The sequence below is a fragment of the Morone saxatilis genome, unplaced genomic scaffold (genome assembly GCF_004916995.1).
Source record: "Morone saxatilis isolate NCDOM2014 unplaced genomic scaffold, NCSU_SB_2.0 Contig15, whole genome shotgun sequence".
Taxonomy (NCBI): Eukaryota; Metazoa; Chordata; class Actinopteri; family Moronidae; genus Morone; species Morone saxatilis.
In genome coordinates, this window is record NW_023339707.1 from 18,676,138 (window position 1) to 18,691,339 (window position 15,202).

At 40.3% G+C, this 15,202-nt stretch overlaps 1 protein-coding gene across 1 annotated transcript in view; it reads right to left on the minus strand.

The window, feature by feature from the left end:
- si:ch73-181d5.4 overlaps positions 1–15,202 on the minus strand; it is a 31,564-nt gene that overhangs the window by 2,970 nt on the left and 13,392 nt on the right. Inside the window, exons 7-16 of the mRNA XM_035656691.1 lie at positions 9,046–9,580; positions 8,337–8,496; positions 8,089–8,205; positions 7,105–7,206; positions 6,797–6,947; positions 6,055–6,676; positions 5,760–5,913; positions 5,562–5,651; positions 5,269–5,464; positions 80–4,960 (exon numbers count right to left, since the gene is read on the minus strand). Of these exons, the coding sequence (XP_035512584.1) occupies positions 80–4,960; positions 5,269–5,464; positions 5,562–5,651; positions 5,760–5,913; positions 6,055–6,676; positions 6,797–6,947; positions 7,105–7,206; positions 8,089–8,205; positions 8,337–8,496; positions 9,046–9,580 (7,008 nt within the window). The remainder of the gene's footprint in view (positions 1–79; positions 4,961–5,268; positions 5,465–5,561; positions 5,652–5,759; positions 5,914–6,054; positions 6,677–6,796; positions 6,948–7,104; positions 7,207–8,088; positions 8,206–8,336; positions 8,497–9,045; positions 9,581–15,202) is intronic.

Sequence of the window (15,202 nt, forward strand, 5' to 3'; positions counted from 1 at the left end):
GGACCCTCCATAATGGGACCTCTTATTTCAGGTCCTGGTCCTCTAAAATCTGGACCTCCAGGACCCTCCATAATGGGACCTCTTCTTTCAGGTCCTGGTCCTCTGAAATCTGGACCTCCAGGTCCTCTCATGTCATGTCCAGGACGTTCCATAGTTAAGCCTGTGCTTTCAGGCCCTGGTCCCCTGAAATCTGGACCTCTCGCTCCTCTAATGTCAGTCCCAGGACCCTCTATAGCAGGACCTCTCCTATCAGGTCCTGGCCCTCTGAAATCTGGACCCACTGGTCCTCTCCTGTTAGGCCCAGGACCCTCCATATGTAGACCTCTTCTTTCATGGCCTGGTCCCACAAAGTCCGGACCCCCTGTTCCTCTCATGCCAGGTCCTATACTGTCATTAGTTGGACCTGTCCATTCAGGCTCTGGTCTCCTGAAGTCTGGACCTCCTGGTACTCTCTTGTCAGGCTCTTGAATGTTCATAGTGTGACCTCTCCTTTCAGGTCCTGGTCCCACGAAATCTGGACCTCCTGGTCCTCTCCTGTCATGCATTAGGACCTCCATATCAGAACCTCTCCTTTCAGGCCCTGGTCCCATTAAATCTGGACCTCCTGGTCCTCCCCTGTCATGGATTGGGATCTCCATATCAGGTCCTCCCTTGTCAGGCCCTGGACCAACCATATTATGACCCCTCCTTTCAGGCCATGGTCTCCTGAAATCTGGACCTGCTGGTCCTCTCCTGTTAGGCCCAGATACTTCCATAGGTAGACCTCTCCTTTCATGGCCTGGTCCAACAAAGTCTGGTCCTCCTGTTCCTCTCATGCCAGGTCCTAGATTGTCATTAGTTGGACCGGTCCTTTCAGGTCCTGGTCCCATGAAATTTGGACCTCCTAAACCTCTCCTGTCATGCTGTGGCACCTCCATACCAGGTCCTCTCTTTAACAGTCCCGGTGCCATGAAATCCGGACCCTCTGGTCCTCTCCTGTCATGCCTCGTGTCCTCCATGTTTGGACCTCTCCTATCAGGCTGATGGACTCTGCATTCATCTGGCCCTTGCCAGTCATCTCTCACATCTGATCCTGCGCCACTCCAATCTGTATCACTCATATGCGGACCCCAACCTTTATTTTGACTCCTCTGATCCCTCATATCAGGACCAATAAGACCTGGTCCTGGACCTCTCCAATCTGGATTTGTAATGTTTGGCATGGGACCTCTGTCTTCTTGGCCCACTTGTTCATTTCTCATCTCTTGCCATAGACCCTGTATATTTCTTCCTTGCAAATCTGCATCTCTCCTATTTGAACCTGTTTCTCCAATGTCTCTGCTTGAACTCCTGGTATGTGACTCACTTCTATCACCCCTTGAATCTGAGGTACCCATACTACTCATATCTTGACAAGGCCCCATATAACTTCTGACTGTCATATCTGGCTTTCTTATTTCATGCATAGTTTCTGATTCTCTCATGTCAGGGCACACACTCCTTTCATCTCTTATATCTGGCTGTGGTTCCTTGAAATGTTCTCTAGGCCCACTACTGTCTCGTCCAATGCAGGACCTGTTAGACCCACTTTCGGAATTTATGTTTGGCCCTGGTCCTCTCATGGGTACACCTCGCCCTCTTTGTGGTCCCCGCCTTTCATCGGTCATTGCTGGGCATATTCTATCTGCTCTTACAACTGTACCCTTTGAACCTGCATTTGAATCTAAAATCTTTTCCCGACCACCACCCAACCTGCTCATTTCGGCATCTCTTCCTTGTGGCTGAAACCCCCTTTTAAGAAGGCCCCTTTCCTCTAAAACTGGACTGCCATCATGCCATGACTGCCTTTGAACTCTTCCTGAGCCCCTATAAGATGGACTTGCATTTCTTATATCAGGACTTCTGGGATCTATTATACCTCCACCTCTCCTAGCAGATCTCATATCCCCAGTGTGTGGACTATCACCTCTATCTTTTTGGCTATCTGACGAAGGGCCCTTCATGACTGGATCTCTCTTTTCATTCTGTAGGCCTGATCCTCCCATACGTGTATTGGTAACAGCTGGTACTTCTGGATTTGCACTTTGTATACAAGAGGTTTCCATATCTTGCACAGAACCAATTCTATCAGTATAGTGATGTTTAACACCCACTTCTCTGCTATTTGGCTCTAAAACCTGCATCCCTGTCCCTGGGGTCCTCACATATTTCCCTTGATGGCTTATTGCTAGGTCTTGTATGTGTGGTCCAGGAACCCAGTTGCTGGGGTTTATGTCTTGCATGCCTGGACCTCTCATATCAGCCCCTGAGAATCTAATTCCTGATTCTCTTAGATGTGTCTGTGGTTCCCTGTGTCCAGGTTTTTTCATATCTTGTCCTGCATTTCTGTTACCTGGACCACTCATACCAGGTCCTGAATGCTTTGTCACAGGGTCTATTTTAGGTCCTGAGCCCTCAATATCTGAGCCTATAGGTGGATTTGAATGCCCTCCCCTATAACCCAGTATTTCTGGGTGCTTTAAGCATGGATATTCCCCTTCTATCATTTTTTCTGCCTCTATCATACTTCGATCTCCGACACCTGGACCCTGTAGATCAAGGGTTCTAAAGTCTGCTTTTCTAACATTTGATGTGGTACCTCCAACAGTAGGCCACAAGATATTGGACATTGTTGCTTGAACACCAATAGGCAGGCAATTACTTTCAATTTTAACAAGTGGCATTGAGACACTGATCTCAGGATATGTGTTTTCCTCAATCTTAAGATAGTCACTCTTTTCTATGTTGCTCGGTTTCATAAACTGTGGCTCTGGATCAGGGCTCTGAGGAGAATCTCGAATGGGCGGATCAATTTCTCTTAGAGGAATTGCACTATCAATTTTGCTATTAAGCAGAGTTTCCTGTGGAGAGGGTTTATCCACCTGGGCAGAAGAATCTCTATGTGTGTCATCATGGTCGCTGATTGAATTTTGAAGCTCATCAGATTTTGGTGGTTCTGACATCTCAACCTTCACATTGTGAAGAAGTTCATGTGCACAGAGTGAAAAGTCTTTATCAGAGTTCTCAACCTTCTCATCAAGATTAAATTCTAATTGATCAGGGTCATTTTTAATGGCAACCAAGGTAGATGAGTTCTCATGGACTTGAGGGGAAGAATCTCTGTGCTGTTTTGGTGAAAGGGACATAGAATCTTTTCTTGTAGGAGATGATGGGGATCTTCTATGCCCACGAGAATGCCGGCGGGCGGTATGCTCCTTACGATGGCGACCCTGACGTTCAGAATGGTCTCTAGCTCTATGCCTGGACCTGTCCCTTTCACTTCTTCTATGCCTATCCCTTTCTCTACGTCTCTGGGAATGTGAAGGAGAACGGCGCTGTGACTTTCTTGAAGGACTTCTATGGCGGTCCCTTTCACGATGAGCCCGCCTCTTTGGTGACAGTCTTCGCTTTCTGCTGTGGTGTGAATTCAGAGGAGTGTCCATGCGGCTGGCACTATGCCCTGTTCTAGACAAAAATGAATCACAAGTCTTTACACTGCTTCCTTGAAATACATCCTCTTGAATTTCATTAAAAAGTGATTCATCCTCAGGATCATAAGCTACATCAGAATCTTCAATCTCTCCTGCAGAGGAATATTTGTCGCTTTCCTTAACATTTTCCTGCGTTTCTTCTTGTTCTGTAACAGTTTCTCCATCATTTTTTAAATTAGGGATGGCAGTTGTGTCTTCTAGCGTAACAGTTTGTGAATCCACATTTGAACTGTCCACAGTCTCTGTAAGGTTGTTGGTCTTGTCTGTTGACTCTGTTTGCATTATGCCACTCTGCACAGATGACAGTTGACTGGCAGGCAAAGATTTTGGTGGGGGAGACATCAGAGAATCAGAAACAGAAAAGTGAGCCATGAACATACCCACAGCCTCTCTCTGTTGGCGTAGTGCCTCTTCCTGCTCCTTCAGCTGCCGTTTTTGCTCTTCAATTTGCTTATTGAGCTCCTCAAGCATCCGCTGTTGTTCAGTTAGTGTTGCAGCTGAGACAACCACGGTGCCTATAGGAAGGTTCTGAGTTACTTCAGCTGTGGAAGAAGTTTGTGATGGAGTGGGAGTGGGAGCTGGTGTAACTGCCTGGGTGGAAACTGGGGTTGGGGTTGATGTAGAATCTGACAATTGAGATGGAACAGGGGGCTTTGTTACAATATCACTTTGAATATCTGCAAATATAGTCTCGTCCTCTGGATCATAGGCCACGTCATCGTCTACAAAGTCTGATTCTGCAGGGCCAACCGGGTTAATTTTTTCTATGCTGTGCGGAGCCACCATTCCATATCCCATTGCTGGATCATATTCCTCTTCTGGGTCGTATGGTCGGTCAAAGTCGCTTTCCTCTTCTTCTATTTTTTTGACTTTGGATTTCTGTCCATACTGTTGGACAATTGGGTCCACCATTGATCCAGACACCTGAGAAAACACAGGACGCTTCTTAACACTCCTGGTAACTGTTGTTGCAGAACTTCCATCAGAGGAGATGGAGTCAGTTTGCTTCTTGCCAAACAAACTCTTCAAGATAGTCTGCAGCGGTGTCTTAACACTGGATGCTGGTGTGGGATTCTTGTCAGAAACGTTATCAGAGGTGGACTGAGTGGTAGCAACAACGGCTGAGGTAGAAACTGGAGGATTTGCTTTAACTGAAGTCAAAAGAGATGGTATGGTGACTGAGCCAGAAGAGGAGGACTCTGATGGTGACCCAGGACAAGTTGGTGAATCAGGAGGCGTGGTGTTAGCAGGAGTCTCTGGATCGTATGGTTGAAATATCTCCAATTTGTCAGAACCATACAGGACTGGAGGTTTTGGGATCCACATTGGGTCTTTGGACATATGAACTTTGGGTCTCTTCTCTTCAATATCCTGAGGCAAACTTCCTGGACGTTTTGCCTTCTGAATGATAGCCAGACCCAGAAGAAGATTGGGCCGTTTTTTTTCAAGCCCTGTGAAAAAAAACAAAAAGTAAATAAATCATACAAATAAACATTAATAAATCATTAGAACAAGTTTAAATTAAATGCTGACAATTGGCTTTATAGTTTCTCAATTCTTAACTTACAACTTTGGTCAAAAAGTTCAGAAAATTATACAGATTCACAAAATATATGGGTATTGGTCCAGGAGTGTTCATTGGGGCTGAATATTGCAGCTCAAATATAAGCCATTACTGTTAAGCATCGGAGGTGTTTAAAATAGGCCCATTATATCATTCACTCATTATATAAGACTGTTATTCGAAGCATTATCACACCTGGTCCTTCAAGTGGTTGTAGTATGGATGGGATTGATTCCTTTGCACTGAGTGGGACAAGGTATAAATCCTTGATAGAACGGCTGCTATTGGCAACCACACCAAAACGACCTCTGCTGCTGAAATAGGAAAATAGGGAGACATAGGCCACCTCTTCCTCCTCCGTTGCAGGGTGAAACCGGATCACACATAACTCCTAATAAGCAAAAAACAAACAAAAGAAGATTTAAAATATTGATAGATTTTCAATATTATTGTACAAGACACAAATAAAAACTACATTTACTGCTTGCCTTTGTAAGAGAGGTCTTTAGTTTTGCAACGTAGTCCCACACTGTATGAGGCATGATTCGTCCTCCGATTTGTATGGTATCAGGTAGATCCTACACACAAGAAAAACTGTTCATACCTTCAGTTGAATTAATTACATTGACAGATCTTTTTAATACAGCTCTGTGAATTTTAAAAAATATTATTGCGCAGTACTGTACCGCTTTGAGATTTTCAGCAGATCCTGAAACCAGATATCCTTTGGTGACAAACTTTGCTACAGTGAGCATATTAAGGAATCCTTTCCACACTATGTCTTCCTTAGCCAAGAACTGAGCAGTCCCACTTTCAGCTGGGGATTCAGAGATCACGGTCCTGTGACACAAACCACAACAGCACAGTGACAATCGTATCCACACATTATGCTGACTTTGCTATATACTACATAAAACAGAATAAAATAGAATAATTCTCTTCTATTCTATGTGCTTCAAGTTGGCACAATTATTTAAATACCTCAAAGATGTGCCATAGAGTCTGGGATCAGCCGAAGAAGACGGTTTCATTAAGATAGATTTAGGTAATGTTTTTGTTGGTGGTAGTGAGGAGGCTAAAGCTGATGGTGAGGCCGACTTAGTTTCTTTAAGCGGAGCATACTGGGCTGATTGGTTATGGGTTGTGTTACTTGGACCAGAGGTGCCACTTGACGAAGCAGAGAACCTGCTTGCAGCAGTGCGGGGATCACGCCTTGAGATGGTTACTGTGGAGACAGCTGGAATCACAACTGGTGTATACGCTCTCTTTGTTGTAGTAGCATTAGGAGTGTCTGGAGTTGGGGATGCAGGGGACTCCATGACAGGAGAAGCTGGAGACTCTAAAGTAGGGGAGGCTGGAGAATCCATTATGGGGGAAGCAGGGGATTCCACTATAGTCAATACTGGAGAGTCAATGATAAGGCGGGATGAAGGATCCATTAGGAAGGATGTTGGTGAATCCATGTCAGGTGAGTCAGGTGGTGCCCTCAGAGGAGAGTCATCTCCTGCAGGCCTTCTCCAGGAGGGTTCATATTTATCTCTTGTTTCAGAAACCTTGGGTTTTTTCTTTGTGGGCTCCTCCTCGTCTCCAGCTATTATTTGGCCTTTGGAAAAGAAAAATAATTCACTTTGAAAAACTAAAATTAACAATGGGTGGTCATAGGATAATGTAATCATATATACTATGTATTGCACATCTATTGTAAAAAAAATTTTTAATTCACCTGTGCATATCTTGCATTTCAGGTCAAAGAGGTGAGCTTTGTGCTCTGATGTTGTGTCCTTAAGCATACAGGAGAGGATATCTGGTACAGCACTGCTTGGTTGGCTTGTTCTGGCCTTGAGAGCAGGAGCAGGAAGACTTTTCTTCTGTTCCTGGGAAGCAAAATATACCAACACAAGCCACAAAAACAATGAGACTTACAAAGCTATCATAACACTCATCCATTTATATGGACAAGGATAGACAATGCAATGACCATGTAAACATTTTAAATTCCACCAACTGAATGCAAATTAGGCAAGTACACACCGTGCTTCTATCCGGTCTAGCGGGATTCAAACTGGGCAAGTCAACCTTCACTGCTTCAGGCTTCGGCAGCAAACTTGTCACTTTATCAGTTGTATCCTTAACCTAAATACATACAAGTAATGGAAGAAAATAATTACCTCTGACACAAACACTGTTCAACTTTCTGAGGCCTGATAATACTGAAATTATGCGAGGCAAGTAGAAAAAAAGATTCTGGTGATCCATTTTCTTTGTCTAATCTAAACTGTTTTCTCTCTTGTGTTTATGACTTCAGAACAGGTGAACAGTATACTGCTGGCAGTAAAAAGGCTCTGACAAGATGGATGATGAATGTCGGACTGACCATAAATAACTGGACAATGGAGATTTACATGATATAAAGGTTACATTTTCCTTGAACTTAAAGATGGATATCTTCATACAGCACTGCAATTTCTCAAATTGTCAGACAATTGTGTGAAGCCAACCTGCTAAAAACATTTTTTATATATTTAGTTTATTTGTTTATTTGTTCCCCTTTACCTTTCCCTCTCTGGGTATATATAGTTATGTCGCTCTTTTTTCATAGCTACACCTTCAAAATGAAAGGAAAGACTTTGGACCAATCTAAATGACAACAAGGTTGAGAAACTATATCAAATGGTACAAGATTTCTTACCCCTGATTTCTTTTTATTACTATTACTCAGGTTTTGAATGAACCCTTTCTCTTACTGCTTATATACTCATTTGTATTGTTATTTTGGATGTAATAACGTGGCTTTCTGTGAATTGCAAAGAATCAAAGTTTTGCCAGGATTATTAGTGCTGATAATTAAATAAATAATTACTTTTATATTCTTTTTGCAAACCCTTTTTTTCTAACCGTTCTGAAGTCAGTTTTTTTTCTCACTTGCCTCTCAGGACTTCCTATTGATAACAAGTTCAAGCATAATATCTGATGTTGTCTTTTCTTTTGTTGTGTTTAATATCTATTACACTTTACCTCTGTTGTTTCTTTTGCACTTGGCTCTGATGCCTTGGTAGCTTGCATATCCTTCTGGCTCATCCTGACCAGTCTGAACGAACTGATCTCTCCACGTACAACCCGATACAACAAGCCCTTGAGAGAACCAATAATTGGACTGTCAGTTTGCTAAAAACATAAATAACTATGATTTGCACTATACACATTTTTGCAATATTGATTCAAATGTATGGTAACCGAAATGGGTTTATCAACGTAACACAAACCTTGTTTCTGGGGTCTTTCAGGTTGAACATTATAGTTCTGTACTTGTTCATGTATTTGCTGTCTGTGTTGCGAAATATGTCGAACATCTCCATCTCAATGCTTGCGACAAGCTTTGCAACTTCACTCTCAGACATCTCCAAGTCCTCACAATCACACACCCTTGAAAAATGAAAAGGCAGTTAATTAACAAATTTGTTGTGCATCACTGCTTTAAAAGATTGGGATGCAAATTTTACACTTTTATTGTAAAACTGCAAAAGCCAAAAAACATGTTCCTGGAGTCTATAGTGTTAAAATAATTGATTTTTGTGAAGGACACTTGATTTTACCCACGGATAAAATATATAATATGTAGATCATACTACTTACAAATTATCTATTCTTTATGAAAACTCTACTGAAATTTAGATGACTGAAAAGTATGTAATCTGGTCAGCAAAGACACGCTGTTATAATAAAAACCTTAAAAACTATTGAAATAAAAGGTGGTGAATTCATTTTTCCCCATATGCTGTATGTTAAATTGTTATTGCATGCCCATCAACTCATGTCCATGTTGTTTTTAAACACACTTGAAGGTATGGGCGTTCACTTTTTGGCTCCTTCCACCATCACTTTAACTTTTCATAAAGCGCATTTTGAAGTCAGATTCATCAAGAGTATAGTATGTGTACATGAGATCATACAAGCCTGTGTAACAGTTCTCACCTTTTGAAAAGGATGCTGGTGAGGGAGCGCTGGATGCTCTGCCTGACCTGGTTATTGGGCTGAGATGGTCTAGAGGAGGGAGCACTTGGTGCTGGTGGCACCAACAGGTTTCTGGTTTCATTTAGCAGCATGGGGGCTGAAGAAGGCTTCTGGCACTTTGCTGAAGCTGACATGTGGCTGGACGGAGGTAGGGATGCAGACTGCTTCTTTGGTATGACATATGTGGTCTTAGTGACCATGAGGGCCCCTGTTTCATGATGTCTGGGAGCTGAGGTGGATGGGGATTGTGCGGCCGGAGACAGACTAGATTTTGCTAGGGTGGGTGGTATAGAGGGATCTGATTCTGAAGATTGCTGCTTAGACACACCACTGTTGATTGGCTCCTTTGCTTTTTGTTGAGAGTGGCTCTGTGGCTTGGCTGGCTTAGTGGCAGGCTGGGAAGAGGGAGCAGCATCTGTAGAGGTGTCCTCCGGAGATTGTTTTGAAGGAGCTGCAGCCTCAATGTCAGCCTCTACCTGTTTACTGTCCTTTTCAGCTGTTAGAAAAAAGAACAGCAGGGAATTTATGAATATGAAGAAGTCTATATACTGTGACATAAACCAACATGTCACAAGAAATGTAAATCTGTGGCTCTCCATGAATAAAAACAATTCCCACCTAAAATGAACATGGACTAAGGTTTTTTTTTTCATAACATACATGTTTGTCAGTGTGTTGGAGTAATGATCAGTTCATAAATAAAATGCTGACTTTCCATCTGCAAATATATATCTGATCAAACCTATAATTGATATGGTCAGATAAGATAGATGCAGATGGGGCCTATAAAGCCTGGTGATTTTATGATTGTTAAACTATTAGATAAAACTAGAGGCAAAATATGCCTTAAACAGTTTAAAGACATAACTAATGTATGAACTAATGCCTCTTTTTCCCCCACATTATCACACTCCTCCTCTACCACACCTCTCTATCCTATATTAAAATTATGAAATGTGCCCAAGTGCTTTTCCTCAGTTTGTTTACAGATTGATAGATATTTTCCATTAATAATAAGAGCATGTCCTTAGATTGAAGACTTTAAATGTTACCAAAGCCATACATTTGGTACTCTGAAAAGTGAGGACACAGTGTTTCATATTACGAAAGAGTTTGGACCATTTACATTTATGAATACCATGACACACTCTTGTATATTGTTTGGTAGAATCAAAAATATGTAAACATTATTTACACTTGTTACCTGCAAAATGCCTGGGTTACTTGCATTAAAGACTTAACATTGCATTAACACACAGAATTAACACACAGACAAATCTTTCAAAATGCACTTAATTCATAGTTAAGTATAGTTTTCTGCTCCCTAAATCCCTCTATGCACATTTGCTATTTGAAGTTTTGACCAAGAAATTACAGATACCTGTTTTAGTTTGTTACTGTACTGATATTTCTACAGAAATAGTGGTATATTCATACACAAGTTTTTGTGAATCCTACTTATTTGATCCTGAGACTAAACTTCTATTTAAATTCCACACTTCGTTTCCTGAATCAAGACTTTATTGCAACATTTTAAGCATCTTTCCCATCACTCTTTCACGCAGAGTCTCTTCTGCCCATCCCACCCTTCACACCCTTCACACACACTGTTTGCCCTACTGCCATCAGGCTGAAGGTTTCGCAGCACCAGAACCAGCTCTATGATGTTCTGTATCAGCTTCTTCTCCCAAGCTGTTAGACTTTTAGAAACCCTGCTGCCCCCCACCACATAAGGACAACATATATTACATATATTTATAGCACTACTGGACCGCGAGAAACACAATCTCGTTACATTAAAGACATTAAACCTTGAACAATAACTCATTGTTGATTAGGCTTCTTCAAACCTAATTACCAAAGAACATTATTTGTTGTAGATGCTCAATGAATAGTTTGGATGGGCAGCATATAAAATCATTGCCCCACAGTGATGGGACTAATGTGTGGTTTTCCGAAAGCACACCAGAAGTTGTTACTAAACTCCACCAGTGAACTTCAGTTTTAAAACACCAGTTGATCTTCTTACACAGTTCTTTGTGCAGTTTTTGTTTTATGTTTTTACTGTATGGAAAATATGTTTAAAATCCTCTTTGACAAATCAATCACTGTATTTAACCAGAGATGTGAATATGTTTCATACATTTAAAGGTTTAGTTTCTGAACCTTCATTGTCAAAGTCCCACTGGAGATAATCAGATCAGAATGGGCCTTGTGGTTGAACAATGAATAATTGCCTGGTTTAAATGGACAACATGAGATAACACAAAGCGTAAGAAAGAAACTTAGATACACTGAAGCAAAGTAAGACCTGTAAAAGTTGTGTTGCATGGATTGGTAGTTTCATCCATCAGGATTTATGGTCAGATGGTGGTAAAGGCTGCTGCAGTGTGCAGTTAAAATGACCGTGGAAGTCATCTTTAACTACTTTAACTAACTACTATTTCCTCAACCAACTACAGCAATAAAACGTTCCTTTTATATTAATGCACAAGTAATACTAATCAAATTATATAATATATAAATAGTATTACAGTCCCAGGAGTATTTTTTCTGCATTTAGTGCTTTTACTTCTAATACTTTTCCAGATTATCCTTAAATATTTTCACTTAAGTGTAATTTTCAATGCAAGACTTTTACTTCTAATGGAGAATTTTTACAGTGTGGTATTGGTACTTTTACTTTAGTAAAGGACCTGAATATTTCCTCCACCACTGTTCATCGAAACTATATATGAGCAGGGAGAGTAACTCCAGTTCTGAGGTCAGAGGCTTTGTCAATATTAAGTGGCGTAGTGTTACTAATAATTAACATGCATGTCTAAGGAGCAATCAGCGCACCCATGAAGAACTATAAAAACACAGGGAGAACAAGCATATATGAAGAAAAGCCTCAGATGGGAAAGCGTAGAGGTGCTTAGAAGATGCCATAATTCAGTGTTGAACTTTATGGAGATGGAATGGACAATGTGAAATCTGTGGTGTGAGGTGTCCACTCCAAACCATCTGTTAATGTAGGTGATTGTAGAAGGAATATTTACAGATTAGAGTAGTGGGTTAAAAGTTGCCTCCTTTGCACTTTGTATCATGCGCGACAGGCAAACACACTGAAACAGTGTTAATGGAAGCTACATTAAATTAAGACTCATTCTGTACAGTGGGTTTCAGAAAACCAATGAGAAAGAAACAAGGACACATCTTCCAACAGATAGTAAACACACTACACAGCTCAACAGGTTTGCAAAACAGAAATAAAGTGAATGATCCTGGTTTAATGCGTCACATGCAGACACTTCCCATTCTGCTTTGTGACGATGAGACTTGAATGAAAAACAGAATAAATGAACTAATAAATGAAAGAAAGAAGGAAGGAACAAATATGTAGGTGAGTCACTTTCCGTGTCCATTGTTAAGAATGAAGAATCTTTATTTGTGCATGATGCTAGAGTGGGTGTATGTGTGTCAAAGTTAGAAAGAAACAAGAGCATTTGTTTTAGTCAGTAGGTTTGGTTTCAAGGTATGATAGGTATGAGGAAAATCTCAGCACACCCCTTTCAATTGTTTGGAATACACATATCTATGAAACTACGGTACATAATCACAAAATCAAGAAAATCCCTTTTAAAGTAATATTAAGATCAACCCAACAAGATCTTTAATATTCATGCAGTCCTCACAGGCTGACATGCAATTTATTTTTTAGGGTATTTGTGATGGAGCTTCAGTGATAGTTCAATAAGGAACACTTGGCCTTTATTCCTGTTGGTGGATTTCTGCATTTCCTCTCCTCTAACCTACATTCAACATTCAGACGTCACCGTGTCTAGCCAATGATCTTTACCGGACCCAATCAGGTCCTCAGGCGGCGTTCTTTTAGTATCATAGTAATTCTGTCATTCGGTCTTTCAGACCAACCGCTGTGCAACCCATCGCCTCCCCATCGGCACCATTACCTCCAGGATGTTCCAGGAGATTCATCTGAGAGTTTCCATCAACCACCTGCTGGCTTTACTCCACCACCATCAGCATCCAGACTCCAGGGGATCCTGTCCTATCTCTTACCCTCACACAGGCATATGATTAATGACGAAGCTTCACATCAACAGGATCTATTAGCTTAAGGCTTTCTCTGCTGCTGACCTCAACAAATACTAATATACACTTCCAATTTACTATATTCAATATACATATTGCGGCTGTTTTCTAGGTTCACAAGATGAACACAACAACAAACAAGTACACCAAGGCCTTAAAACAGTGTTGAGTAAATAACAGCATTAATCTAATTCAGTGGGGTGATGTATTAAGTACATTCAGATTTGTAGGTACTTTACCAGTTAACTATATACCATGGATCTATATATCTGGAAGTGGGAGTGATACCATGCTTATATGGATATGGGTTAATAGGGTTGGATTGTCATAAGGTCACAACTTAAAGAACTGAGGAATACTATATATGTTGCAGCTTTTCTTTTTTTTAAATATATATATTTTTATAATCATAGGTATTTAGATTATTTTGTATGCATGTGTGTTGTTGTAAGTATTGCCACTTCTTGTCTTAAACAGCCATATATTTTATTTATCCATTTACTATTTTATATGACTACGCCTGTATATGCAGTTACAATTGTCTTCTGTTTGTTCATGTTCAGTTTCTAAAAAAAATTGAGTACTTTTACTTTTGGTACTTTAAGTATATTTAAGTGCTTTTGTATTTTTACTTAAGTAAAAGATCTGAGTACTTCTTCCATCACTGCTCTATTTAGCATTGTATATTTAGTGAGATGACACTCAACTAAAAACATCATCCCCACATCATGTAATATTTATTTTAGCACGGTTTTCTTTTCCTGTTTTTCATAGCCAATCTTCTACTCTATAAAAGTCCTCCACCCTACTCAGAACAACAGTTTATGTTAGAAGCTATCTCAAGGGCTACGGTGGTTCAGTCAATTTCCTGGAATTTACTTGTATTTTTAGAGGGAAATTCTTAAGAAAAACTCACAGAATGTCATCACTATGATTTAGGACTACAGCCTTACAGTCCTTTTCTGTTGACAAAAGGTACTTTGCCTGATTTTGTTCAGCCACACGATAATAGAAATTCAGTCTCTTTAAAGGTATTAACAAATCAAAATCAACACATCAACATTTCACTTAGTTCTTTCTTATCTGTAATATAAATTTTTACATGCTCCCCTTGAACACAGTCAAACTTAACACTTCAGCAGATGATGAATTTGCCTGAATCAAACTCACAAGTGATTGCTGTCATGGATTCATGGATCTACACCTCCACTCAACATATAGTATGTATATACTTTATAATCACTGAACTAACCATCATGAAACAATAACCAGTGTTGTTATAACCTTGGTTGTCAGGCAAACTGACTGGACCTATAAGAATTTCAATCTATATATTTTTTATCCACAGTTATGTTGCTGTCAAATGAAAACACAGCTGGAATGACCAATATGAGCACAGCCCTATGTGATATATTAAAGCAACAGATATACCACACTGATATATCATTTATTAAACCATGAAAGAAAACATGTTCGTGGATAAACAACATGATACTGACTGAATTTCTCACTTTCTCACTATTTACAAGTTATATTGTTCACTATTGTGTATGACATTTCACTGTCTGCAGCTTATTCTCCCATTCCTAAATTCTGTCTTTGAAGACAATCTGGAGATATTGTGAACAAGTTTGTTAATTAAAATCAATTTAATTGAAATTACAACGGAAATCTCACCTGAAAAGTAACTTTACTTCATTTTACACTTTATTTCTTGTTGAGTGTGAACGCACAGCCAGTTTAGATTTCAACAGATGGTCTTCCCGACTGCACCCAGCCTCATCAAGGTAAAAATGCTCTTTAAATATGTAAGATTATTAATTATGAATTATTTTTCAGAATCTGAGCACAGCAAGCAGATTGTCACTGCTGTGTTTCCTTTTGGCCCGTGGCCCAACATTAAGTTTACCAAAAGATTTTGGGCACCCACAGTCTAAAGCCATGCTAGTGGTTCTGTGAGGTTGATGTGTTTAGGTTGAGGGGAATGTCAGCAGGTGTTTGGCCATAAAGCAAAGTATTGGAC